At 38.1% G+C, this 26,525-nt stretch overlaps 1 protein-coding gene across 21 annotated transcripts in view; it reads right to left on the bottom strand.

The window, feature by feature from the left end:
- col13a1 (collagen, type XIII, alpha 1) overlaps positions 1-26,525 on the bottom strand; it is a 111,326-nt gene that overhangs the window by 34,017 nt on the left and 50,784 nt on the right. For 11 of the 21 annotated variants that reach the window (XM_046400946.1, XM_046400944.1, XM_046400943.1 and 8 more), the window contains 14 exons: positions 23,169-23,204; positions 20,421-20,447; positions 15,936-15,986; positions 14,310-14,345; positions 13,082-13,108; positions 12,808-12,834; positions 11,103-11,129; positions 10,980-11,006; positions 10,063-10,089; positions 7,409-7,480; positions 2,127-2,219; positions 1,394-1,435; positions 1,279-1,296; positions 761-787 (listed from right to left, as the gene is read on the bottom strand). In XM_046400946.1, the coding sequence (XP_046256902.1) occupies positions 761-787; positions 1,279-1,296; positions 1,394-1,435; positions 2,127-2,219; positions 7,409-7,480; positions 10,063-10,089; positions 10,980-11,006; positions 11,103-11,129; positions 12,808-12,834; positions 13,082-13,108; positions 14,310-14,345; positions 15,936-15,986; positions 20,421-20,447; positions 23,169-23,204 (537 nt within the window). Of the gene's footprint in view, positions 1-760; positions 788-1,278; positions 1,297-1,393; positions 1,436-2,126; positions 2,220-6,274; positions 6,317-7,408; positions 7,481-10,062; positions 10,090-10,979; positions 11,007-11,102; positions 11,130-12,807; positions 12,835-13,081; positions 13,109-14,309; positions 14,346-15,935; positions 15,987-20,420; positions 20,448-23,168; positions 23,205-26,525 lie in introns of all 21 variants that reach the window. The other 10 variants (XM_046400947.1, XM_046400962.1, XM_046400965.1 and 7 more) reach the window with 6 other exon arrangements.

A 26,525-nucleotide genomic window follows, 5' to 3' on the forward strand; every position in this document is an offset into this window, starting at 1 on the left:
AGAGATAATTTTCCAGTGTGAGCAAAAAGCATTAAAATATAGAGTTGAAATGACACTGATTTAACTCTACTGCGTAAAAAAGTTGGTGTCATTGGGCAGTGTTTGTTATGAAACCACACCTCTCCTAATACATCCTCATAGATTTCTATCTCTAGCGTTACAAAGAGTTCATTTTTAACTCTGCAGTGTTATTTTAACACTGCATCTGAGTTGTATTATTAACACTTTAGGAAGTTTTAAGACTAGGACAAAATAAACACCAGTATAGTGTTAGAATTCACTCTCATTTATTGATTTAACACTTGAAAATTTGCTGTGAAGGGACAAGTAATCTGTTAAATATCAAGACATACTATGATTTTCTCTGTAGTATGTGTACTTTCTTTCTAAAAAAAAAACCCCTGCTTACTGAACAGACAGTAACCTCTTTGACTTTTGAAAACGATAAAACTGTATGTTTTTCAATCCAAGAAAGCAACAGAAAATATAAATACAACTTCACTCTGTTTCTACATTAACCCCATAAGTACGAGAAAGTACACGATACATCCATAACCTTGTTTGTTTACATCAAGGTCCACCATTACTGGGGGAAATTGGTGTTCACTGCTTTCTGTTCACAATGAAAAATCTAGCAACTTCTCAATGGACAATGGGTGTACTTTGTAAACAGAAATAAATATTTCCCAGCCAATCTAACCACATACTAAATATCACAGACCATGTTTTCTTTCAAAAGCGAAATACAGATTACGCTCACCTTTTGTCCTGGCACACCTGGTTCACCCTGCAGAGGTAAAACAAAGTGTCAAGGTCGAGGCTTGATTTGAGGGCTTCAAAGACATGTTTTCCACCCAGATGCTTCTATGTTTATGCCCAGCTCAGCCATTACTGGTCATGCTAAAACTCATCACAAGGGACAACCACTTCTGTTTGATCCTAGTGAGAGGTGTTTACAGGACTCTCTGACCTCATAATCTACATTCCTCCTTTTAAATAATCCATGACAACTGAATCATCACGTGGCGATCTGCTCCTCCAATCCAGAGGGAATGTGTAATGCTGTGTACTTTTGGTTGGTTTGAATTCTAGAGCAGCTGCACAGAGACCGAGTGGAAACATCTTGACCTGATTCAGCTAGTTAGATGCAGCTAGTTTTATTTGGGCCTCTGTTTGTTTTCTGTGATAACTCTGGAGTCACCATGAGAGGCCATGATGCTAATCAAGTTTTTAAGAATTGTAATTTTGCTGATTGGACATGAAGAGAAATTTGCTTACCTTCAGTCCCGGTAAAAGCTGCAGAAACAAAGTAGAAATCACAAGAGGGTTAATGTCACACAAACAAACTTTCACCAGTGAGAACGTTCTGTGAAAACAAAGGTGGGGGGCTCACCCTTGGGTCCTTTCCTGGTTTGCCTGGTTCACCAGGCTTACCCTGTATGAAAAGAGAAAAAAATCTTCAAACACAGAACCTATAAAATTGACAGCTGAATTTAAAACAACAGTTCAATTGTTTAAGTGAAAAGCTGACAAGTAGTTGAAACTCTTAGGCTGCAACATTGTCACCGGGAACAGTAACATGTCCAGACTTACATTTGCAGTATTTCCAGTGCAGGCAGATGTGTAATGCTCTTCTTATGGCTGTGGAAGCAGTGTCTTTTAATCTGAATCCAAAGGTCTAAGGACCATGGGCTATATAAATAAAACTGACTTGACTATCAGATTAGGCAGCTAAAGGGTGTTGAGAGCTGACTGTGTGATGGTTAAAATAATGTGCATATATGCTTTAAAACACTTTTTATTAAATTTCAGGGTCTTTTGCAATATGGATCAATGAGTTGGACATTGCTTTTGAATTTTTCAAATGTATTTTTTAAGCACCACAAGTGAAGTGCACTCTAGTTCCATTATAGTGAAGAGAAGGGCAGATGTGTTTACCGCTAATATCTCTAAAACAATGTTGTGTATCATTTAGTCAAATTAACATTGTCTCTGAATATAATCCAGGCAATTATTATATCTGCTTTTGCAAATTTGTTGTATTAACATGTAATTTTGTAGGAAACAAGTTTGTTAATTTACACATGTAAAAGTAGAAATTTAATTTCTATTTGACTGGGACTCACTGGTGGGCCACTGGCTCCATTCAGGCCTGGGGTCCCTGGAGTTCCGGGTGGCCCTGGAGGTCCTGGGGGTCCCTGCACTCCAGGCTCGCCCTGCTGAGAGACCTTGAGTTACAACCTGCCATACTGTGGCGAGCCTTGCCACACTGGCCATGCCAACACAACAACCTCACACTACACTGCAAATAACTGCAGCAGGGGGATTGCGGAAAGGAAGGTTAGCGGGGGAGCAAGGCAAGCTGTTATAACACTTGAGAACAAAAATTCAGCCTTCATCTTGTGAACTCTATCTTGGTTCACTTATAAGCTTTTCTTTGGCTGTTTCATGTCATACAGTAGTATTTAATCATGTATAATACTGATAAGTCAGTTTCCTTAACCTTAAAGAGCGTCAGAATAGGTTCACATCCCACCCGCCATCCAACTTGGATTTCATATTCTGAAATATCAAAAACGCAACCATCCATTGAGATGGAGTGGAAGCACCCACATCAGGATCTGGTGCATCTGTGCATTGTGTCATGGCTGACATTGTCATTTTACGCCTTTGTCTATCTGAACACAGATGGAGGTTATGATTACATGATTATCGTTATATGATTATTTGTGCACTAGAGAAAGCTAGTCAGTGTCAGTTTAGAATATTTTATACTGATGGTTATAATACTTTTTTTTATAATCCAGTGATTATTTTAGCTTGGGGAGCAAGGCACTAGGAAATAAGTGATGATGTCATTTTTAACATTTTATAAAGACACACACAATGGAGCCTAATGGTCCTGGAGCCCTCATTTTCTTATTGATTTAAGTCCTTAAGTGGGTAAAAAAGTTGCATTTAGAGATCACAGAAGATCTGTATAGAGCATTATTGTTTGCTTGTCTTTGAAATGAATAAATGTTACTTTTACTCTTTGAAATTGACAGGTTGTCTGTGTGTAGTTATTCTCTAGACGTCTCACTGAAACCGGAGCTCTGGAATATTGTTCTAAACCAAAGCTAAGACTAAACAAAATCATAGAAATTAAAGTTTACACTGAGCATGAGGTAAGAAGAGAATAAAGTACCCCTCAGTGTCTGAAGGGAAATTGTCTTGCTGCACATTCTAAATCTGCTTCTACTTTGTTTCATGATAAAATAGTTCCCGCTACTATTGTTTGAAACTCATAAAATCTTTTTTCTTTTTTTATTGCTACAGGTCAGTAATTATGGACAGCTATTATCACAGAGGGCAGCAGGTCTGCATGGTATGACATTTAATGCATTATGCAACAGTATATGTTTTACTTGCACATAGGGTCCAACACAAAGCCCTGGCCTTACTCCAGTCACTGAGAAATCACTGTGTTACTCTGGGAGGACACACACGCACAGTAGCTCAGGACCACAGAGTGCTGCCAAGCTTCTATTCTGAGATAATGGAGAACATTCATCCACAAGACAGAGGTTATGCACACTGTAGACTGCAGAGTCAATAGTGGATAAAAAAAAAAATGTGCTGTTCTGCACAATTTGACCACATTCATGACAGAACATTTCTAAAAAAGTCTAATATGTGATTTATTAATGGAGACAATATGAACTCTGTGCAGTATGTTACTCCAGTTTATGTTTTCAGTGTATGATAGCAAATAGTGCTAATCTCCAAACAAGCTGTTGTGCCCTGGCACAAAGCAGACTGCACACCGGGATAAACAGGATGGAGCTGATGCCAGTTAAATGAACCTGTGCCAGAATAGCAAATGATCCACAGGGCAGCACACTGAGGCTCCTTCACACAGCTTTGTCCAGAACTGATGGACAGTAATGGCTGCAGGATGGAGTCATAACTTTGTCTCTTTGAAAGAGTCAAGGTAAATGGTAAAGCATAACAAATTTGATTAGATTAACATGATTAACATGTTCTTCTTCTTATTATTATATTCAAAAGAAAACCATTGATTTAAAATGCACTGAAACATCACAACAACTATTAATACATTTAAAAGGATATCCTTCTGTACTTATAGTTCTGTACTTATGATCACTACCATCCATAACATCATAAGAAGTTATTATACTATCATATTATAATATCATCTTTTCACATCAATTTTTGTTTCTTTTTTATGTTTTGTCCCCAGTTTCTGCAGTTGTTTATGAGCACAGCAAAATCTGCAGATATAATTTTCCAGAGTTAAGCAAAAGTGTTAAAATAAAATGACACTGTTAAAAGTTGATTCAACTCAACTGTGTAAGAAAGTTGGGCAGTGTTTGGGACTCAACTCTGACAGAGTTATGAAACCATACCTCTCCTAATGCATCCCCAGAGATTTCTATCTCTAGTGTTACACAAGAGTTCATTTTTAACTCTGCATAGTGTTATTTTAACACTGGATCTGAGTTGTATAAGTAACACTTTAGAAAGTGTTACATTAACTCTGAAAAGATTGGGACTGAATAAACACCAACATAGTGTTAGAACTGACTCTCAGAGTTGATTTATCACTATAACATTTGCTGTGAATGATGCAACGGAGTTTTGCTTAGAAGCTCCAGAAATGTTTTGTGGACCAGGAAACTTCACACAATTTTTCATCAGTGGGTGGAGTAGATTTTTCATTTTTGTGTGAAGTGTTCCTTATTCATTCCTGTATTCATTTTTTCCCATATGCACAATCTTAAATATGTTAAATACACCATATATCATGTGTTGATATTGAAATTGGAATGAAAGTAAATTGCATTTGTTGTAAACCAGGAGAATCATTAATATCAGTTCTTGACTTGTAATAGGGTTTTTTTTTGACAAAAATGTAATACTATAATATGGCTATATTGTTCATGGATCACACTGAATATGCTTCATCCTTTAAAATAAAAAGTCTGACGTACAATCTGGAGGTGGTGGTCCGGGCTAAAAAAATAAATACACATCACTTTAAATAGTTTAGTGTTAAGTGTCCTTTGTAGGTTGCAGTGAATGTCATACTACTATTTGCACTAATCCTGAATGTTGCCGCTGCAGGTGAGTCACATGCATATTATGAATTTAGAGGAGAAATGCCTGTATGAAGATACTAGTATTATTTTTTTTTTGGAAAAAAAAAAAAACTTTTGTTTTTAGTTTTTGTCAGTATTGCAGTATTTTTGTTACCACAGGAAATCATCTTAGGGATTTCTCGGTTGATTGCTAAGTGAAATAAACACTATTAATACTTATATTATAATATATTATGATACTTAATATATATGTGAATTTTTTTGTTTGTTTGTTTTTGCTATTGTCAATGTCCACTTAAATGCAAAATAAATAGTTTTAATGACCAGTATTTCTATTTTGGATAAAGATAGCTTTGGATTGAAAATATATATCTTGTAGATTGCTTGAAACCTGAAAAATGCAGAACTTTTGTTTGATTTCGTGTCATGCATTACAGACCTTTAGCCTTGAATATGACTAGACATTGAGATGTAGCAACAGCCGAAGGTTGGTTAATTACAGCATGATGGCAGAGAAAGGTTGGGGAGATTTTGACGACGGATGGCGGCGGTTGGCATCCACAGGGCGGGGAGAGAAGAGGGTGTAGGTAGGGGGCAGAGAGAATTGTACCTTGAGGCGTTTTAGGATTAGAGGGCTTATTGAGGGCATGTTGCGCACGGTGATGGGCAACATCTGACAGGGGCAGTCACAAAGCACAGGTGGCCAGCGGTGCAAAAAGGTCGCATGGTAAAGGTCACCAGGAGGCCAGAGATAGGAAACAAGGTAGAACCAAGAGAACGAGGGGAGAAATGGGGAAGGGATATGGAAGAAAAATAGAAACAGAACATGTGAGTGAAAAGCAGGAAAAGGGAAGGTAAAGGAAAGAAATAAAGGAAACAAGGTTGAAGAAAGGAAAAACAAAAAAGGCACCGGAACAGCAAACTATGGGCCTGGAGTGGCAAAGGGGCTGGTTGATGTACTATGACGCTTCCTTATGTCATAATAATGTGAAAGTGTTCAAATTTTTTGAGTGTGTTCACTGCATATCATCAAGCATGGCCTATTCATGATTTGTATGTATCCATGTCCCCACAACAGCAACCAGGCCCCTAGATTGCAGTGGAGCAGAGGTGGGCGCCAGTCTTGCCACAAAGAGCGCAGCAGTAGAATTACAATGCACATCCAGACTTACTGTGGCCAACTGTCCAACACAGGGCTGTACAATACGCCGCTTCTGTTGAGATTACCAGCATGATCAGATACATGTTTAGGGGAGAGCGGTAGAGGCATGATCCCGCTGATAGCTGTACTTCAACACTGATGCTAAGTAGAATCAGCAGCATGCAACGTGCCTACTTTTTACATGGCGTACATATTTCCAAAATTTCTATTATTCAAAAGTACGTAGTAGGCAAAGTCTACCCAATAACTGAAATATATTACCAATAGCTGCTGCATAACTTTAACATATGTTGAGCGTTATGTCAGTTTTGGAATATACTTTTCATTCAGTGATCAATCACACTATTATTAAGTAGACTTTTTCAAAGCCAAAAATAACAATGGTACTATATCTACGGAAATATATACAGCATGTTATAAGTAAATATAAGTAGGGGTATAAATATAAAAGTAGGCAAGAATGCTGCTTTGTCCCTCACCATTTCCAGCTATCCATCACGACTAGAAACAAATTTAAATGCACCAAAGTCATAGGCTGCCAATACTAAATTCATTCAATTCAAACTTTATTTTCAATTGTGTTAAAGTCCAACAAAATTAATATTAAAATTAAAACATCTAATTCTGTTCAAGCTGTAGCTTTACACCCCAGGCTGAAAAGCCAGTGGAAAATGGTTCAATATTGTACTGCACCATTTTATGAGCTCAAAGTGCACTTTTGTTATGGTTTAGTTTTTTCTTTTCTCAGAATTTGTTGTAATTAGTTACAGAATGAATACAATTAGCATGACTATAAAGTGATTTAATTTGAAATTTACATGTCACTTTTATTTTCCAATTGGAAGACATTGTGCTCTCAAAACAAGAAATTTTCAAAAAATTCAATTAAACTGAATTGATTTAATTTTAATATTGGCATCCTGTGCTTCAGTAGAATGTACAATTAGTTAATTAATCCCACTAACAATTCAAAAAGATACTACTAGCAGAATGAACCAAGCTAGCTGCAACCTTGTCTACAGATTGATATTTTTTTCTTTTGGGTGGAGATCAGAAGGTTGAGGAGTGCCATGGCTTTAGGGCACAGCCTCTCTTTGCGGCACGACTTGGTGGCACCCCTGCTGAGGGTTATCTACCCACAAACCTTCAACATCAGAGCCTGACTGGAGCGCAAGGCAGCCAGGGTTTTCAGAGGAAGATCCTGCACAAAGAGGCCCTGCACACCAGGGAAGTGTTCATTTCAGTCAGTGCAGGTGATGGCGACAACAAGCCATTATCCAACCACGGGAAAATGAGTCATGTCATCTGAAATCTGACTTTTCGATGATTTCAGTTTGAAGGACTGAAGTCAAAATGTTTCTTTCATAGAGCAAGATGATCAGATGGATATCAGTCTCATGTTTTGTGTTGAGTATAGATCTCGAGTCAAGATACACTATACTGCCTAAAGTATTCACTCATCTGCCTTTACACGCATATGAACTTAAGTGACATCCCATTCCTAATCCATGGGGTTTAATATGACGTCGACCCACCCTTTGCAGCTATAACAGCTTCAACTCTTCTGGGAAGGCTTTCCACAAGGTTTAGGAGTGTGTTTATGGGAATTTTTGACCATTCTTCCAGAAGCGCATTTGTGAGGTCAGACACTGATGTTGGCCGAGAAGGCCTGGCTCGCAGTCTTTGCTCTAATTCATCCCAAAGGTGTTCTATCGGGTTGAGATCAGGACTCCGAGCAGGCCAGTCAAGTTCTTCCAGCCCCCACTTGCTCATCCATGTCTTTATGGACCTTGCTTTGTGCACTTGTGCGCAGTCATGTTGGAACAGGAAGGATACATCCCCAAGTAGGAATTGTCCAAAATCTCTTGCTGAAGCAGAGTTCCTTTCACAGGAACTAAGGGGGACACCATAATCCCCCATCCACCAAACTTCACACTTGGCACAACGCAGTCAGACAAGTACCGTTCTCCTGGCAAACGCCAAACCCAGACTCGTCCATCAGACTGCCAGATGGAGAAGCGTGATTCGTCACTCCAGAGAGCTGCTCTAGAGCCCAGTGGTGGCGTGCTTTACGCCACTGCCCCTGACACTTTGCAGTGCACTTGATGATGTATAGCTTGGATGCAGCTGCTCGGCCATTGAAACCCATTCCATGAAGCTCTCTACACACTGTTCTTGAGCTAATCTGAAGGCCACATGAAGTTTGGAGGTGTGTAGCGATTGACTCTGCAGAAAGTTGGGGACCTCTGCACACTATGTGCCCCAATATCCGCTGACCCTACGCTGTTGTTTTACATGGCCTACCACTTAAATTGAGTTGCTGTCATTCCCAGTCGCTTCCACTTTGTTATAATACCACTGACAGGTGACCGTGGAATATTTAGCAGCAAAGAAATTTCACGACTGGACTGCACAGGTGGCATCCTATCACAGTACCACGCTGGAATTCACTGAGCTCCTGAGAGCGGCCCATTCTTTCACAAATGTTTAGAAGCAGTCTGCATGCCAAGGTGCTTGATTTTATACACCTGTGGCCATGGATTGGAACACATGAATTCAATTATTTGGATGGGTGAGTGAATACTTTTGGCAATATAGTGTATGGTTAACCCAGCTAAGAATAAAGACTAAAATGGCGGGAGGCGGCTGTATGTTACACGCACTATGGAAAGAAGTAAACTATGGCTGGTCATACAACTACCACTAAACCTGCAAACTGTCAGTTTTATATTTCTCTGTCTATTTGAGTTAAACAAAAGAGTTCTGTCTGTATGTTTGAGCCTATTTTAGAGTTTTTCATAAGTTTGTTGTTTCTCTTTGGACAGAGCCAGACTAGTTGTTTCCCACTGTTTATAGTCTTTATGGTAAGCTAGGCTAATCACGTCATAGCTCAAGACTGATATCAATCTCACCATCAGAAAGAAAGCAAATAAATCAATTTTCCTAAATGCTGAACTAGTCTTTTAACAATGGGGCTGCTGCTGACATACATATTAAAGAAAAACACAAGAAATATTTGCTGAGCTTGCTGGCTTTGACCTGAAAAGCAAACTGTGTAAAAACTGAACATTTTTTACCTCCACCTACAGTAACCCCAAATGCTCACTATCACTGAGGCTTGTCATGTGAAGAGACACTGGGAATGGGACCTCCCATACACCGTGCCGCAAGGGGCTCTGAGAAGCACAGGAAAAACTCAACACATGTACAACTGGAGAAAAGAGGGGTCTGAGCTTCCATAAAAAAGCCTACTTTGATAATCATAGCAGGAGCAGTTTAATAACTGAAAGGCTGAATTATGCTGGAAATGGACTTAGCTATTTGAAAATCCCCCTTTACACAGGAGACTCTTATTCTTGGCAGCCCCACACACAATCTCTTATCACGTCTGACTGTATGCTCCAGCAGGCCACCAGTAATTGCCTTATTTTCTCTCAGCTTGCCAAACCCCAAAGGCGGTGGGCCAAAAAACTACAGAGCTCTGCATGTGCTACACATCAATGTGCTATCCACCATTTGTCTGTCCCGGCTTCCTGCAGTAGTTTCTCCCTATCGCACTTCACTTTTCTATACTGTTCTGACATTACAAACTGTACATACAGGTGAATCGCTGGGATCTCAGGATGGACAACAGTACAGGTTCAGTTTGAGCTATAATAACAACATATAAATGTTATTATTTCGTTGCATTATGAATACCAGATTCAAATAATTTCTGAATGTTACCTCAGACATTGGTGATGAATTGGTAGCTTATTGTGAAACAGCAATAACAAATCCACAATAAGGTTTTCTTACCCTGTGTGTGTAGTCTCCACATACACCCTGGAGAGAACAGAAAGAAGTTCGATCAGAAAAAAGAACATCGCAAATAGTTGGACTTTTCATATATTTTTACATCGATTAGTTATAAACAGTTACAAATTAAAAGGGAAAACTGTCATGAAGATCTGTTTCTTGTTAAAGGGAGAAAAACAGTTTGAGGCGATCTCTGTTGCTTGAGAAAAACTTTGCCAAATGTAAGGAAAGACTCTGATGTCATAGTGATGTCATTAAGGTTGCTTCATTTTGGGAAATGATCAGGAAATCTGTGTTACAAACCTGGGGCATTGAGTTTAAAAGACTTGGGTTGTTACCAAGCAGGCAGGGTGTAAAGAAGCTATCATGTTTTATTATGGGAAAAGCAGGATCTTCAGTGTTGGAATTTGATCCAGTGATTACTGGAATTGAAAATCAAGACATCTCAAGTTCTACTGCTCCAGTTTTGAGCTTTTTCTGTGAGCCATTACAATTTATGGAAGTGCAACGTTAATGTGCTGGAGTAGTGCTTTAATCTGAATACGTCTTCCACCACTGACAAATGCTAAACTACAGAACGTGTTATTCACTGGCCATGTTGTCAAGCTCCTGCAAACCATATTTCCTTTTAAACAGCTTGGTCAAGGTGGGAATGTGGTGTCATTATTCCACCTTTTTATTCTGAAAAACTGCAGAATACTCAACTGGCATGTGTATAACAAGAGTGATATGGCAGTGATATGGGAGCCATACTAGACAATGAAGCTGTTATATAAACTTTTGTTATTAAAGATCTCACACTGGGGTAGCCTGTGTTTATTTGGTTTACTTTAAAAAGGACAAGCCGACATAATGACAATGTCTTCTTTATGGCAGTATTGTGGGATCTCTGCATGTAAAGGGGGCTCAAGTCTTACCTTCTCTCCTTTCGGTCCGGGTTCCCCCTAGAAAACAAAACATAAGTGAATTAGATGACTGCTTAAGCAGTTATCTTAAGAGATTAGTAGGTTAATATCTCAGCACTGATTTCAGAAACTTACCGGGAGTCCTTTAGGACCACGTTGACCCTGTAAAACAGCAACAAAACGACTCTTAAATGTGACTAAGCATTTTTTGTTTTTTTTTAAGTATTTTAACATTGACTTGCAGCTTAACAATAAATCCAAAATGACTGAACATACATTCTTCCAAATAACATGAGTGAAATGAGTAAAAATATCAGTGATTCAGTCAAACTGATGAATTGCCTGTAACAGGGGTCTGTTCCAATTACTGTTGTGGATGAAGGCACCCAGATTGACTTCCCATCAAGCCTTGAAGTGTGCCTAGTGTATGTAGCTGTCAGAGCTCAGTGACTGGTTGATTAATGAACTCAGAGAGAGGGCCCAGTAGGACACATCCAGTGCACCCCATGCTGGTGACCTCACAGCCCCAGCAGCTCAAAGCCACTTTGTGAAGGCAACAGCATCTCTATACATTTACCAGACAACCATTCAAAGACCTTACTCCCTGGCATTTCTCATGAAGGAGAGTTATTACAGGAGCTTATTACAAGGCCATTAATCAACCTTAAACATTGTGCAATTAAAAGTCAGTCAGTGGTGGAGTGAGGTGTTTTTCCCAATCCTATTATCAGACAATGACAAAATTATGTTTAATTATATTATTATGTTTATGCAGGTTTTTTGTTTTTGTTTGTTTTTTTACATTCTTATTGACAATTCTTTCTTGCATGTGTGGTTACATGTGGTTTAGGAGACCAGAGATCATCGTTATTGGCAAATAAACTTGGTGAAGATTAGGCAACTAAAATCATGGTTAATTTAAATGAAAAACTGTCTTGGACCTTCATTTTCAGGACATAAAGGACACACTATGTTCTGCACCAAAACTGAACATTGAACTTAAACTTGAATAGCTTGTGAAAGGTGGGAATCCACATACCGCAGTTGCTTTGAGTCATCTTCAGTTCATTCATGATGAACAACACTAAAATAGATCTAAAGTCCTGCTTTAAATTGCAACATGGTGTTCACTGTACACTTTGCCCAATAAATAACAATAATAAAGAATCAAAGACTTGAGAAAATGGAATCCTAATGTTTAAGAAATGTTCTCAAGCCTCAGTAAGCACAGTCTGCAGTTTCAGTTAGTAAGAGTTTTATCTTGTGGCTAACAGATTCCATCTTCCTTAACTTTCTCCCTACTGCATGCAACACACTCATTACTGTGTTGCATAAATCAGGCCAGAGCTTTTCCTTATGACTTTGTGGATACAAAATAAACCTGCAGCTGAGGTGACCATCAAAACAAGTTCCAATGCAATTATGTTCCACTTTCTTTGACTTGCTGACTTAATTTCATGTAACTCCATATTTATTGGACAGTGCAAGGTATTCATTTGACAGTCCAATATATTTATTATTATTTAATTTATTAAAGCCATGCTGAATTCTGTGATATATATATGAATATACTTTATATGTGCCTCTTTTTTAACATACCACAAATACCTAAGTGTAAATGTTGTGATAAAGGTTGCTTGTGTAATAACTAGCATCTTAGATAGAGTCAGTCAAATCTTGTACTGTATGGTAAGTATAATGACAATAAAGGTTTCTATTCTATTCATATTTCGATTCATATTTGCATGGCATATACAAGGATTTATCAGCTCAAAATAGTGCTTGGTGGTGATGATATTATAATGCAATAATGTTTATAAAAAAATTAAAGAAAGCTTACCATATCTCCCTTTGCTCCGTTCTGTCCCTGAGTGCACATTAAAACAGGTGGTAAAATAACTGAATCAATAGCTACCTACAGCTTACATCCACAGCACGTTTAACCCCACCAAGCAATAACAGTCATGACACTAATGGATTTTATTACAATAATAACCATAATTATCCTTAGCTTAATTACGCTTATTATCACAGTTAATCACATTTCTGGGCACTGAAGGAGCACTCAGTTGCTCAATTATTTCACTGTTTGACAGGAACTTGGGGAAACTCACAGACTTGCCATCCAACCCAATTGGACCCTAGGATAAAGGAAGAGAATGAGATGTTTGAGCACGTATGGAAATCTCTCCACCAACAACTGACCCCATTACAACATCAGCTGGAAAACTACCAGTCAGTAAATAGTGGCTAAATACGTAACAGGTAAGGTGAAATGCAGAGGTTGTGTCAATGTAGATTAATTAAATAATACTGAAAGTTTTCGATATTGGTAATATCTATTGCTTAGGACTTCATAAATTTAGTTACAATGGGAATGTTGGAAATCCTTCATGGCAACTTTAGCAGAGAAAAAACACATCAGATGCATTAAGGTAACAAAGAAAGTGTTCTTCTTCACCCATACAACTTTAGTACTGCATGGCAACTCTCAGTGCTGCCACTGGTGGCTGGAAGCTATATAATGATGCTAGTGATTAAAATCTAGTCAGTTTTAGCCATCAATCTAAGCAATGGATGCTCCTATTGCTTGTAAATATTTAAATAGTTATACATACTGCAACTGACACACCTACTTATGTAAATTAATGCAAGATGACTTTTAGCGACTTTTGAAGATAGTGCTGGTGCCAGCTACTTTCAGGTCAAAGCATGAGAGATGTAGTTCCATGATGTAGTAATTTAACTGTTTTTGACTGTTAATTAGCGTGCACATCTTTACATAGATAGAATGTTTAATGATTAAAAAAAAAAAAAATCAATAACATTTAAAGAATGACTATGTGATATAATAATTTCTAAAAACAATTCAATATGATAAACAATTTATCTTGAAGTGACATGCAAATTACTTTAACTTCATTTTCTATTTTGCTAAATTGTTCTTGCTAACTAACTATTAATAAAGAAACAAATAGTTCTGTGTCAGTGTTTATCAGGAACATTTCTTTAAGAAGGCAATCAAAACACAGATTTGGAGAGATTTATATACTGACCAATCATTAGGATATTATCTAGCACAGTTCTGAATTCACTTACATTCTCCAATCACTATACAGTATACTTATTCACAAACAACCCATCAACTATCTTTTTAAGTTAGGTCATGCTTTGTTCCTCATTCGTTTCCTGGTAATTAATAATTAATTTTGTGTTTAATAATTATTTGTGTTTTGTTTATAATGCTTTGCTATCTTTTTCTTATGAATACAAACGTTCCAGCTTTATACAAATCATCATAGCATTAATTACAGTATTAACAAGCGCATGGTCATGACTTACTGGAAAGCCTGGAAATCCTCTTGTTCCAGGTTGTCCCTAAAGAGAAACAGAACAACAATCAGTACGTCTGTATATTTGGTTTTGTTTTCATTTTTCTGACTTCCCATCAGACACTCAGCTTCTCTCCTCTTTTCTCCCTCTTCGTGTGCACATTCATATCTCATTAATGCATGGGACTGCTCTTGCAGGTTCCCATGACTTTTTCTTAGTCATATTTGTTTACCATTACTGTTATTACTATCCCCCTCCCCCGGGTCTGCTTTGAGGTTTCTGTCTGGTCTGTTTACATTAAAGAGTATGTTCTTGCTCTGTATAAAGACTGATAACAAAATGATTTAACTTTTGTTGTGATTTGGTATTATATAAATAAAACGGACTTGACTTTGCAGCCCACAGTCAAGCTTTTAAGTTAAAAACTTTTCTAGGAATGGAAAATATAATCAGACTCATCCATCTAACCTGATGAAAGGACAAGGCGAGGAACTTGGTTACAGCTTCCACTTCCTCTTGTTCTTCTCAACTCTCCTAAATTGACTCCCTTGTTCCATCTAAGGTCACCTGCTAAGCTTACCTGCTGTGCAGCTTATAAGTGTTTCTGACTGACTGGCCCTCTAATCTTAGGACCTGGATCCTACTGCACAGAGCTTCTTCCATAGACTGTTATTCAACAAAAATACATATTACCATCGAAGAGGAGTAGGCACACATCGGTCATAATAATGAGTTAGCAGAAAACATGTGTACTTCACCTGGTGTCTGGATAACTAACACTGACACCAGCTGGACCAGAAAGGAGTTTCTCCCTTTACTTCAGGATAATCATTTGATTCATTCAATACAATCTCATTTAATATGAAACAGTTGCAGTTTGGCTCCATCATGTTAATAATAATAATAAATAAGTGAGACTTGAAAACAGACACAAGACTATATTATGGAAAACCTCTACATACAAATGTTTGCACATTAAAGCAGATACATTTTTAATGTTTAAAGCTAATAACAAGATAAATTATTATAGTCTTTGAGACTTAGATTACATTTGAGGCAATATGTTCTGCCTCTTTTGCTGTTTACTTGGACTGCTGACTTGCATTTAGCCAAAACCTGCTGAAACATGATTGGTCAAGACTACTTAGACCACTAATGAGCTATAAAACAGATTTCCTCTGCTACCCAAAATCTTGTCCTTGCATATGGATCCTAATTTCATATATCCACATCTGATATCTTTCATTGTAAGTTAAGTAAGTTAAATTATGTATATAATCTAAATCTAAATCTAGATTTTCTAGATCTATAATCTAAGTCAGTCGTGACTTTTGGTTTCACATAGGACTTGAAAAATGGCCTCCAGTGAAAGTCATGTGTTTGACCCATCTGTACACCCTCACCTTCGTCCTATGTAAGAATTTGTTACTTGTTATACTACATGCCCATCATACTATGGCCACTAAAGGTCACCTTGTATTAACCACACACTAAATGTATGGGTTGTAATAACCAGCATGGAAAGACTTATAGATTTATACAGCCAAGCTTTTGGTGAGTAAAAGCCTGCAGGAAGGCAAAACTGTGCAAGATGTCCCTGTTGTATTGGCTGTTAGGAGAGGTGATGATACTTACTGGAGGTCCTCTTGGTCCAATAATAGACAGACCTGGCTCACCTGGTGCTCCCTATAGAGACAGAAAGACAGAAAGAAAACATAATGAAAAGATATGATGGAGATGAGATTTCAATAGAGATATTTAGCATTATTGATTTTAACTCTAAGAAGGTTTTGACTGTCAAATATACATTCGTATCTTCTTAGGTGTCTGGCTCCAGGGCAAGTCTAACAAATAAATAAAGACCGATGTAGCAAAAAAACATAAAAGAATCTAGCAAATACATGAAATAAAATAGAAATATATTAAACAGAGTAAAAATAAACAGTCAAACAAGGAATAAAATAGTAATGATTTTCAGTGTTAAGTGTGTGTTTCATAAAAATGAAACCAAGGGTTTTAGAAAAATATTGACAATTGTTTGATGATGCATTCCACTGACGATAAATTGGAGGGGCTAATCCATCCGCTAGCATCTGTTCAACGTACACTATCAGTCTGACACGTAAACGCTTCCTTTTCAGAAAACCACAGTGGAGATACAGAAAATTGTAAAGCTCTGTTAATACTAGAAGTTGATCTGTTTGTTGTTATAAAATTGGTGGTACCAGAAGCTTTGTGATATGACTGTTTATAGTGTTAGTAGATAAACTGTTTACTGTTAGCGAACTATCTTCTAGCCGACCAGAAACATGCAGTGGCTAACACAATGGTACTCCAAGACGATTGAGTCCGAAGACTATTTGCTACTGATTCCTTATGTGGTTCCCATGGATCGTGGTTGGACCTCCTGCTGCAGCCCTGCTTGAAACCTACTGCGATTACTACTGTTTAGTAATTTACTAATTTATTTTTTCTAACTACTGTATATGGCTATCATTATCTACAGTTCCAGTACTTCTGGTATTATTGCTGCTGCTATGCATCTCTGCTCGTGTGCTCCTTCTCTCACTGAATCGAATTGAATTGTGTGAAAATTGAACTGTGTCAAGCAGCGATTCTGTTGTTCCATTTTTGAATTCGGTGTGGAATTTTGCTTGAATTTTTGCTGTTTTAGATGCCCAGATGTTAAGATGCAAACTGACTCTAGCTTTCATCCCATTGAATTTGATTGTAGGTGTACTTCATAAATTGACAGTGTCACTGTCAGCTGCTGTAAAACAGTGGAGTGCCTCTGGCCTCTGGATTTGGTGCAAAATAACTAATGTGAACTGTGACAGAGGTAATCTGTGCAGCCACTCTAACCCTCCCTGAACAACACAACAAACTACTAAGGCTAGACTGGCCCGACTCAAGTTTCCAGCACTTTCCCTGATTAGTTTTTCTCTTCCAAAGAAGAAACTCAATTGCAAGGGTATATCTGATAGACCCCATCATCTATCAAAGACAAGCGATTCTAAATAGCCCCGAGCAAATGTCTGTTTTTGGAGGCCAAGAATTCGTTTTCTCACTCTTGGTTTGACTGCAGATGTATCATTCAGGGGCCTGAAGGCAAATGTAATGATGGAAAAAAGGGTTTATGACATCAAAGGCAGTTTTCTGTTACTTCCTTGGTTTTCTACAGCTTTAGAAGATTAGACAAGTGAAAATCTACAGATGCACTTGTGGAGAGATTGGATTACTTTGGTTGTAAATGGTCAAGGTAACAAAGTTATGATTAGAACTAAAACCAGTACCAGTTCAGAGCAAATACAAACACAAATTTCTGTGGAATCAGAAGCAGAGAGAACTATGTAGACCTCATTTCCTTCTAAATTACTTTTTTTGTTTTAAGCTCACAAACAGCAGTGTCCATTTTCTGCAGTTCTCATGCTATTTTTGTTTATCTGTGCAGAAACCAGTCCATCAAGTCTTTTGCTTTTCTCTTTGTCTGGCTTAGTTTGCCAGTCTCTTGCTCTAAACACTCAACACTCACAAAACCCACAGAAGCCACATGTTTGAAGAATTCAGTGATCTGGAAAACTCATCTTCACTTATTCTATTTGTGCCTGCCTCACTCTTCCTTTCCTCAGGAAGATGCCTTCTTTTAAGAGATGATCTACAGCCAAGCTGGCTGCTTATGATTGCTGGATTTCTTCATCCTCTCTCTCTCCTTGCTGAAACTGCAAGAGACTAACCACAAATGGGACAAATTCCAATTGCTCTATTACTATATGTCCCCTGCCTAGAAATAAAAAGGAAGCCAATAGATTATTTTGGATGTAGATTTGCAGAACAATCCAAAAAGTTGACAACACATTGTTTGCTTCTCAACTTTGTTGTGGTGGTCAGGTTACTACTGCTGTTCTCTCGAATCAGGATGGGGCTGAAACTACTTTTCTTTCTACTTACTGACCATCTTGTGATGGCATCACACCATCCAAGGCACCTGTCAACATGTTGATGTTCTGACCTTTGACACATATGAATTAGATGCCGCGTCTCAAATTCCTCCCACTGTACAAACGTGACGCCAAAGTGTCCTGCATACAAGCACTGCAATCTTGCATTGGTGATGTTATTTGGAGCCTGAGACAGTGCAGAAGTGATCAGGCAGTGGAGCCAGGTATTGAGTTCCTGCCCATACACCCGCCTGACCAAACATTTCAACCCGTTTTTATAGCATCAAATGACTAATTAAAACTCAACTTCTCAGAAATATGAACACACTTAAACATAAATCAGCACGAGGACACCTATACCTAAAACGACAGAAACCATTTTTGGGAGAAATTTACTTGATGTGTCCTTTAAATTTTTAGTTTGTCCCCTCTGCTAACGTGGAGCAGTGACCTGTACTGCAGCCAGCCACAGCGAACCAGATGTTTTAGCTTTAGTTCTGGGGAGCACTCATGTCATCCGTCTTTATATACAGTCAATGCTTCTGACACATGCGTTCGCAATAGTCATTACTCTTAGTATTCAGTACTCAGCTTTGAACTCAGCCTTCATTTTGATATCAACCATGCATCTTGCACCGTTGTGGTGTTATGACATTGATATAATCTGTCCACAGAAGGGCACAAAGACCATAGCCATCTGGCACTTATCCTTTCCATGTCCTGCAGACACAGACCAACATGATCATCTCACTGGAGATGTGTTTCTGGCAAGCATATAAATCTAAGTCCAATATTTGTTCTCCTTTTAGCTCTGTTTCCATCTCCTCCAGAAATTCCCGACATTTTGGGAAACATAGACAGCGACAACCAAGGATGAAGGTGACCAAGAGTAGTGTTTAGCGTGTACTTTGAAGGTTTTCTGAGTTTTCTTGTAAACTGTCTTTGTTTACATTCAGTGTTTGTCACCAAAAAACAGTTTTGTGATGACACATTTCCATCTTCACAAAACATTTGCAAAGATGATTTTGAAACTTGCATCGTTTACATTTATGCTTATTAACTAACATTTGTTCTTCTCCCTGCATGTCACTGCAACCTGTGAAACCACTGGTATGTGTGATAAATGTGCATCTGTGTCTGTGTATGTGTGCATAACAATAAACAAAATGGAGCATTCACTCGTAAATATGTTTCTGATAGTGCTAAAAGTCATTAAAAAAAAAAAAACTTTTTTTTTTTTTAACCGAGTTCATTTTCAGTGATGAACTCAAAATCAAACTTAAGTATATTGCAGCAGACATCACATACTCTTTGCAGGTGCAGTTCACTACGCTGATGTGAATAAAAGTGATTATTTTGATTTTTATGATTCTGTATGGCTGACATTGGCAGATGTACTGCATGTTTATCATATCTGTTGACACACTTTGGCAATTCATGAAGTCAAGTGGGAGATTTCAAGAGTCTATAGTAAAATTTGTCTTGCATGTAATTCTTACATGTAATTTCCACCTTGAGGCCAATATCAATCTTTTCTTTCCCAGCTGGCAGCTCAAATTTATGGTAACTTTGACATGACAGAGAGCTAAGATTTAACTATTGCGCAATGCACCAGAAACAACATTTATTTATCTCAATATATAACGCTACTCATTGTAAGTTCTTTGAGAATCTCCTTGTGTACTCTGTGGTGGCCTCCATAAATGTCTCCCCATTTTCTGCAGGGACTCTTAAATTCAAACTTCCAGATGCTTATGTGACAAATCGTTACTATTGTGTTTCATGGTGTAAAGAGTTCAGGTAATCCAACCAGGGTGGGAAACCATTTACAGAATGTGACTCTCATGCTGTTTGAAAATACAGTCCCTGATATAAATCACATGCTACCTGTACACACAATACATTGCACAGCTCTGCGCTTCTGACCACCAACACCACCACCCACTAAGTTACATTTTACCAGAGTCTCAAATAACGGCCTGTTTATAGTTCGCAGTTTTTTCCAAGACTCATCCTACTTGCACTGATGCAAGCACACTAGATTGACCATAGATGAACCAAAGTAAGAAAGGACACCGAAAATTATAGGACAAAGTTGCAGATTGCCTTTGACTGGTGCTAAATTGCTCTTTTTTTGTTTTTTTTTCTAAATCATGCAAATGATGCATGATCCTAAACTTACCTTCTCCCCTGCTTGTCCTTTTAAGCCCTGGGATCAGTCACAGCAGACAGTCACATGCAATAAGGTGTGAACAGAAGAGAGACACAAGAGAGAGAGGAACCAGTGTTAGAGACATGGAGAGGGTTCGGGGCATGCAGCATCCTCAGGACTAGTGATTGGAAGGTGGTGAAAGAGCTAAGGGGAGCTGCTGTATGTGTTAAGTGGAGCTAAGGGGAAGATAAAGGCCTCAGAGTGCTTGTCAGATCAGAACTGTCTGTCTGAAACATTGTTTCTAATGGTGGAATCACAGATGCAACTGGATCCTTTACTTAAGGAAAAGTACCGATACACCAATGTTAAAACAAAAAAAGAAAAACAAAGCAAAAATAACTCTATTAAAATTAATGTTATGAGTAAAATAGTAAAAATACGTATTAGAAGCAAATTGTAGTATAAGTATTAAAGTAAAAGTACTGGTCATTTAAACATTTATTGAAATGAAACGTGAAGTTTGAAGCCAAAAATCACTACTTGATGGCGACATTAACAGATCATAGGCATCTGAAATGTGTCCATGACATTGCTTTTTGTAAGACTTTATAAGCCAAAACAATTGGAAAACACTGCTTTAATCAGTTTAAACATGTGTTTTTATTTTAAAAGCTGTTAACTATAATCTTTAGCGTAAATTCTTCATCTTGAAAGTGATTAATAACTAAAGCTGTATAACAAATGTAGTGGAATAATATTTACCTAGGATATTTAGAGTGGAAGTAGCAGAAAAGAGAAATACTCAAGTACAAGTACCTCAAAACTGTACTTAAGTACAGCACGTGAGTAAATGTACTTTTGTACTTTTAAATGTACTTTAATTCTTTCCACCACTGAATATAATCCACTTATGGTAATAATTACATATTGCAAACTTCTGAGGCCTTTTTGGCTCTTTTGATAAATGAATATAATGAATATAGGATATCTGCTATGAACTACATTCTTCAGTCACTATTAGCATTAAATAAAATTAAACCCATGTTTGATAATAGAGCACCCTGGTTTATTTTTATCCTTTGGAAATTACTTAGCTATGTGAGAGGCCTGTGGGATATCAAAACCACAGTGTTATGTGAGTAAAGTAAAAAAGTATATCCGGTGTTAAATATTATCCACATGTTGTAGAGCTCAAATTCTTTGAAATATGGCCATAATAGAAATCTTCAAAACTAACCAAACGAATAAAGCGGCAACCCTTTAAATTACAGGCCGTAAACTGCACAGTATGACTGCAAGAAATAGTAAAACAGATTTTGAAGTAAGTACTTCGACTATGTACTACAGCCTGGGTGGGCTGAGAACACATGCCATCTCAAATAACATATAGCAACATCTAACACTTAAGGGATATACAACCGACAGTTGTAAGGCAGCAGCAGGAAAGTCACATTTAGGGGGTTTATGTTGTTGTTTGAGTTGAGTTAATATGGCCCACTGCCAGTATCACCATGTATTTTCTACAATATCCCTGTATGCATTCTACAGTGTTGTCATACACCTTATCATTGACCCTCGTCACCATTCTCCACCATGCAAGTCTTTCAACATGTGCAGGAGCTTTCAGAAAGTCATTAAAAACACACACTCTCGTTGTGCTACAACACCAGTGGTTTTCTCATATTAGTGTTAAATTAAACTGTTTAACAGTAAGCTGAGATACAATGTAGGAATACTGTGCACTATTGGTTTCTGTAGCAAAATGAGTGAACGCATGTTAAAATGAGATATCAGTTACGGGTAAAACTGTATTGTTATTGATTTTTGTGGTATAACTGGTAAATACACTGACTTTTTATTTCCTTTTACCTGCAGTATTAAGAACTATTTTTTTCCTGAAGTACTCTGTATCACTGGACAGAAGGAAACATGCATCCACTCATGCACAAGAGGCTTGTGCTTATGACAGGATGGGATGTTAACATTAATGGAATCCTCCTTAGCTGAGCTGTAATGTTAGCTAGCTTAGTTAGCTTAGTAAGCTTTGTCCTCTTGTCCATTAGTATATGCACACTTCCTTCTGTGCAGTGATACAGAAAGAGAACAATTGAAAATGCTCACACTAAGGTCTGTGGATTATCTTGAGTAAATGGGTCATGATTTCTAAAAAGAGGCATTGCCGCTTAGTTTTTTAGTGTATTTTTGGTGCTTTGAGCACCAGAAATGAAGTACTGTCTAGTCCAATGATATTCAGGAGAAAGCAGATATAAAACTCTGCACTACAGGTAAGAGAAAAAAAAAAACATTTAGGATTTTGGGATGAACTGCCCCTTTAAAGCTGACTCATGACAAATGACCAACGACTGTAATGCTCAGCTTAAAATATTCTTGTTCTACCCCTACAGGTGTTTTCAGTTAATTAGATCTCTGCTCAGGTTAAAGATGGGCCTAACTACTTTTATGCTGGGGTGGTGACAGGATTCCATGCAGTAATTACAATGATAAAGGTATAATTTGCCCCACCCAAACAGGTGAGGGTAATAATAATTAAAGTCTACACAGATACACTCAGGCCTGAGCTCTACTGTGCCACAATAAGTGAAATCAGGTGGGGTGTACTGTAGGTGTCCAGGGCTTTTAAGAACGAATAAATGTCAGTCATAAACACAGCAGCCACTGCTTTCCTTACAGCCCATATGTTGCTTTTGTCATCACCCATGTCATAATTAATGGAACCACTACCATAATGTGCTTGATGCACAAAGACAAATGACTCACCATTCTCCCAGGAATTCCCATACTTCCTTTGTCACCCTATTGATCAGTGCAAATTCAAAAGAAACAGGGGTCAATAAGAAGGTTAGACCGAAGACCGAAGTGAACTCTTAAAGGGATACCTTGACATCTAGACTTATAGGCTTCTGTCACTTTCAATACACAGCATAAATCTAATCTCATCTAATTAAAGACGCTCTGATTTGAAACAAATTTCACTAATATGTTATAAGAACAGCAGTTACTGAGAAAAACATGCTAACACTGGATATACAGTTTGTATAAGTCCTGATGCCATGGTATCCATTTAATAGATAGAATCATTTACGTTTAGGGGGCTTAGTGAGTTAACTATGACATGCCTAGTCTAGAGAGCAAGCAATAAAGCAATCCATAATACTGTGATAGAAAAAAAAATGTAATGACCAACCCAAGACTCCTAATGCATTTGAGAATAATGTTACATAATGAGCATCTTCTATTTCCATGCAATTATTATTGCCATTGAGGCAAGTTGCTGTTGCCCATGACAACAACTCTGCTGTGACACGTATGCAGTTTTATGAACACTTGTCTACCCAGCATCTCGATTCACGTTACTTGAGATAACCATACACTTGAATGTTGTGAAAATAACTTAGATGACCCCTGCCTTCAGCAGGTCTGAGGATCATCTGGTGATGGCTGCTGTTTGAAAACTCTCTGCCAAAAGAGGCTGTGGACATGAAGAGAGTTGAAGGGGAGTTGGCTGATTAGAGGAGTAAGGCCAGTTGTAAACACAACGCACGAGGGAGGAGATTGTGGCTAGACAATTGGGAGCATCTGGGGACACCCACTTGATTTCCTGCAGGAACAAGGGTTTGTGTCGCTCTTCTGTTCATTAAATTGACATTGATCAAAGACACGGGTGGGTTCAGTGCCTTTGATATTGGGGACAACATGTTTACATGACTTCTGACGTCCACATGAACACCAGAACACCTTTCCATAGACACACGTGTTTGTGGAAAGCTTTGTTAGTCCTAGTTTAGCGACACCTGTGGTTACCTTAGCTGCCTTTAAATCATACAGAATACACATTTCTGCTCAAAGTGACACATGTATCAGCCACTGGGGCAAACACCCAAAATACTTATATACTATAAATAGTATGGGACATGTCACATAATGGGAACATAACCACCAGTGTTAATGAGGATATAGTGCCTGCCCTTCACATTTCTGTCAAACTAACACCACCCCTCATCTTTGTGTAGACTGACTCTGGGCATACAGTCAGCTGCTTTTAGCCCTGGTACATCATGTGTGCTGGTATATCTGTCAGTCCACGTGGAATATATATTTTAATAGCTTTTAAATAGTACAGACTACAGGATAGGACCTGTATTACTGGGCTTCTTTGAAGCCCTGTCCAAGGTCCTGACTTGAAACCAAGACCTTGGAGAGAAGCCAAAATGGTTTTAATCCAGAGCTCTTAGGGCTTTACACTGTGACTAATGTGATTATTTGGAGTAACCACAAAATACAACCTTCACTAAAGTAGGTTTTATAGTCACAGGACAAATTGAATGTTTTGTAAAACCTCATCCAGTTCATATGTTACATGACATTCCATAGACAGAAACCTGATCACTGCTACACTATTCCCAATGCTGTATGTCCCATCAATTTTGTTTCCTGCCTGTAAAGATAACGATCATGTAGCGTACGCGCGCACACACACACACACACACACACACACACACACACACACACACACACAAGCCCACACATTCTTAGGCCCTGAGCTGACAAACTCACTGCAGTAAAAATCATTTCTGCAGGTCCTTAGCGGTCCAGTGTTGACTGCCAAACACACACACACACACTCTCAAACCAGCCTCTATTCACCACCAGTATAGTCAGCCATGTTACTTATCAATTATGACTGAATTATTCTGTACTTCAATACTTCAGTGAGCTTTGTCAATCTATAAGAGTGAAGAAAGTTATGTGTGTGTGTGCGTGTGTGTTTGAGGTTTGAGGGGAACGATATGTTTATGATCTATCCATCATAAGAGTCAGGTCTACCCTCGTTGGTTCTAAAGACCTATAATGTCACATTCTGAAATAACCACATTGTATGGAAAAGACCTCTCCTTGATTTTTAATTCTAACAGGTCCTCTTTCCAAAAACCACATCCTCCTACCCTCATTCAGTCAAATACCACCAATGATTTCATTTCCTGCTGCTTGATGGGTGTAATCAATCACAAATCCTGGAAGAAACCTCATCCTCGCTTTGACACAAAATTTCAGTGAAACTTCAGCAAAGGAACATGGTCTCTCTCTCTCTGCTTGAGACTGTTTTATGGGCCTGTTTCACAAGGGCGCTTGAATAAAATGGGGTCTGCTGCGCATAGCTGGTAAACAAAGGCAAAGGGAAGATACTAGATGGCAATCTGTTGTCATGATAGGAACCATGTGGGTTTGACATGTTGAGAAGTGATTCAACAACAGAAAGAGGAAAAGAGAGCGAGACAAGAGAAAATAGATGGGCAGATTTGTGCAGAGAGGTTATATAAGGATCATATTCAAGCTGCAGCAGAAATAGAATTTTATAAATTGAACCCTCTGACAGCTTGGAGAGTTATGCTATGGTTTTAAAGCTACGAGCATTCAGTTCCACTGCTGTCACTTGACATCAACCATGCGTGTCGTTGGTAAAGTGCAGAGGGTCCACGTTAAATAAAACATGTTTTCTTAATTAGCCAATGTGTTTTGTTGGAAACATAATCCTGCCTGCATTAGATTTGTTTATCTACATTCTGAAGACACATTTATTGTCCAAATCGACAAAATATTATAATTTATCATTTCACTGACTGTTAATATGAATATTTACATGTTACTAACATGTAAATATTCACTTATACCAAGTGTGGTGACAATCCTGGTCTCCCCAGTCTAATACCATACATTATGCTATGCCGTGATTGGTTGTGTAAGGGCCACAGGTAGCTCTATATGGTGCCTGTTCGCACCTAGGGGCCCTTTGCTTACATAATTTGAAGTGTGTAAATGATCTACTAACCAAATGTTTTGTAACTGGTTAGGAGAGCACAATGCAATCCTTTAACATTACAGAAAGGATCCCGATGAAAGACGTTTTTTTCTTAGAGTGTGTTCTCCCACTGAAATCTTTTGAGAAGTGAGTTATTGCAGGAGGATCACAGTTGAAATGTGATTTAGAGTTGGTGAGAGCAGTTTGGAGTTTACTGAGAGGAACTGCCAGCAAGAATTTATTTTGAAAGTCATGACTGAATTTATAGGTGATTTCAACAATCTAGATGTCGAAAGTGCAACAAGCGCAACAACTCA

The sequence above is a fragment of the Scatophagus argus genome, chromosome 10, assembly GCF_020382885.2.
Source record: "Scatophagus argus isolate fScaArg1 chromosome 10, fScaArg1.pri, whole genome shotgun sequence".
NCBI classification, from domain to species: domain Eukaryota; kingdom Metazoa; phylum Chordata; class Actinopteri; family Scatophagidae; genus Scatophagus; species Scatophagus argus.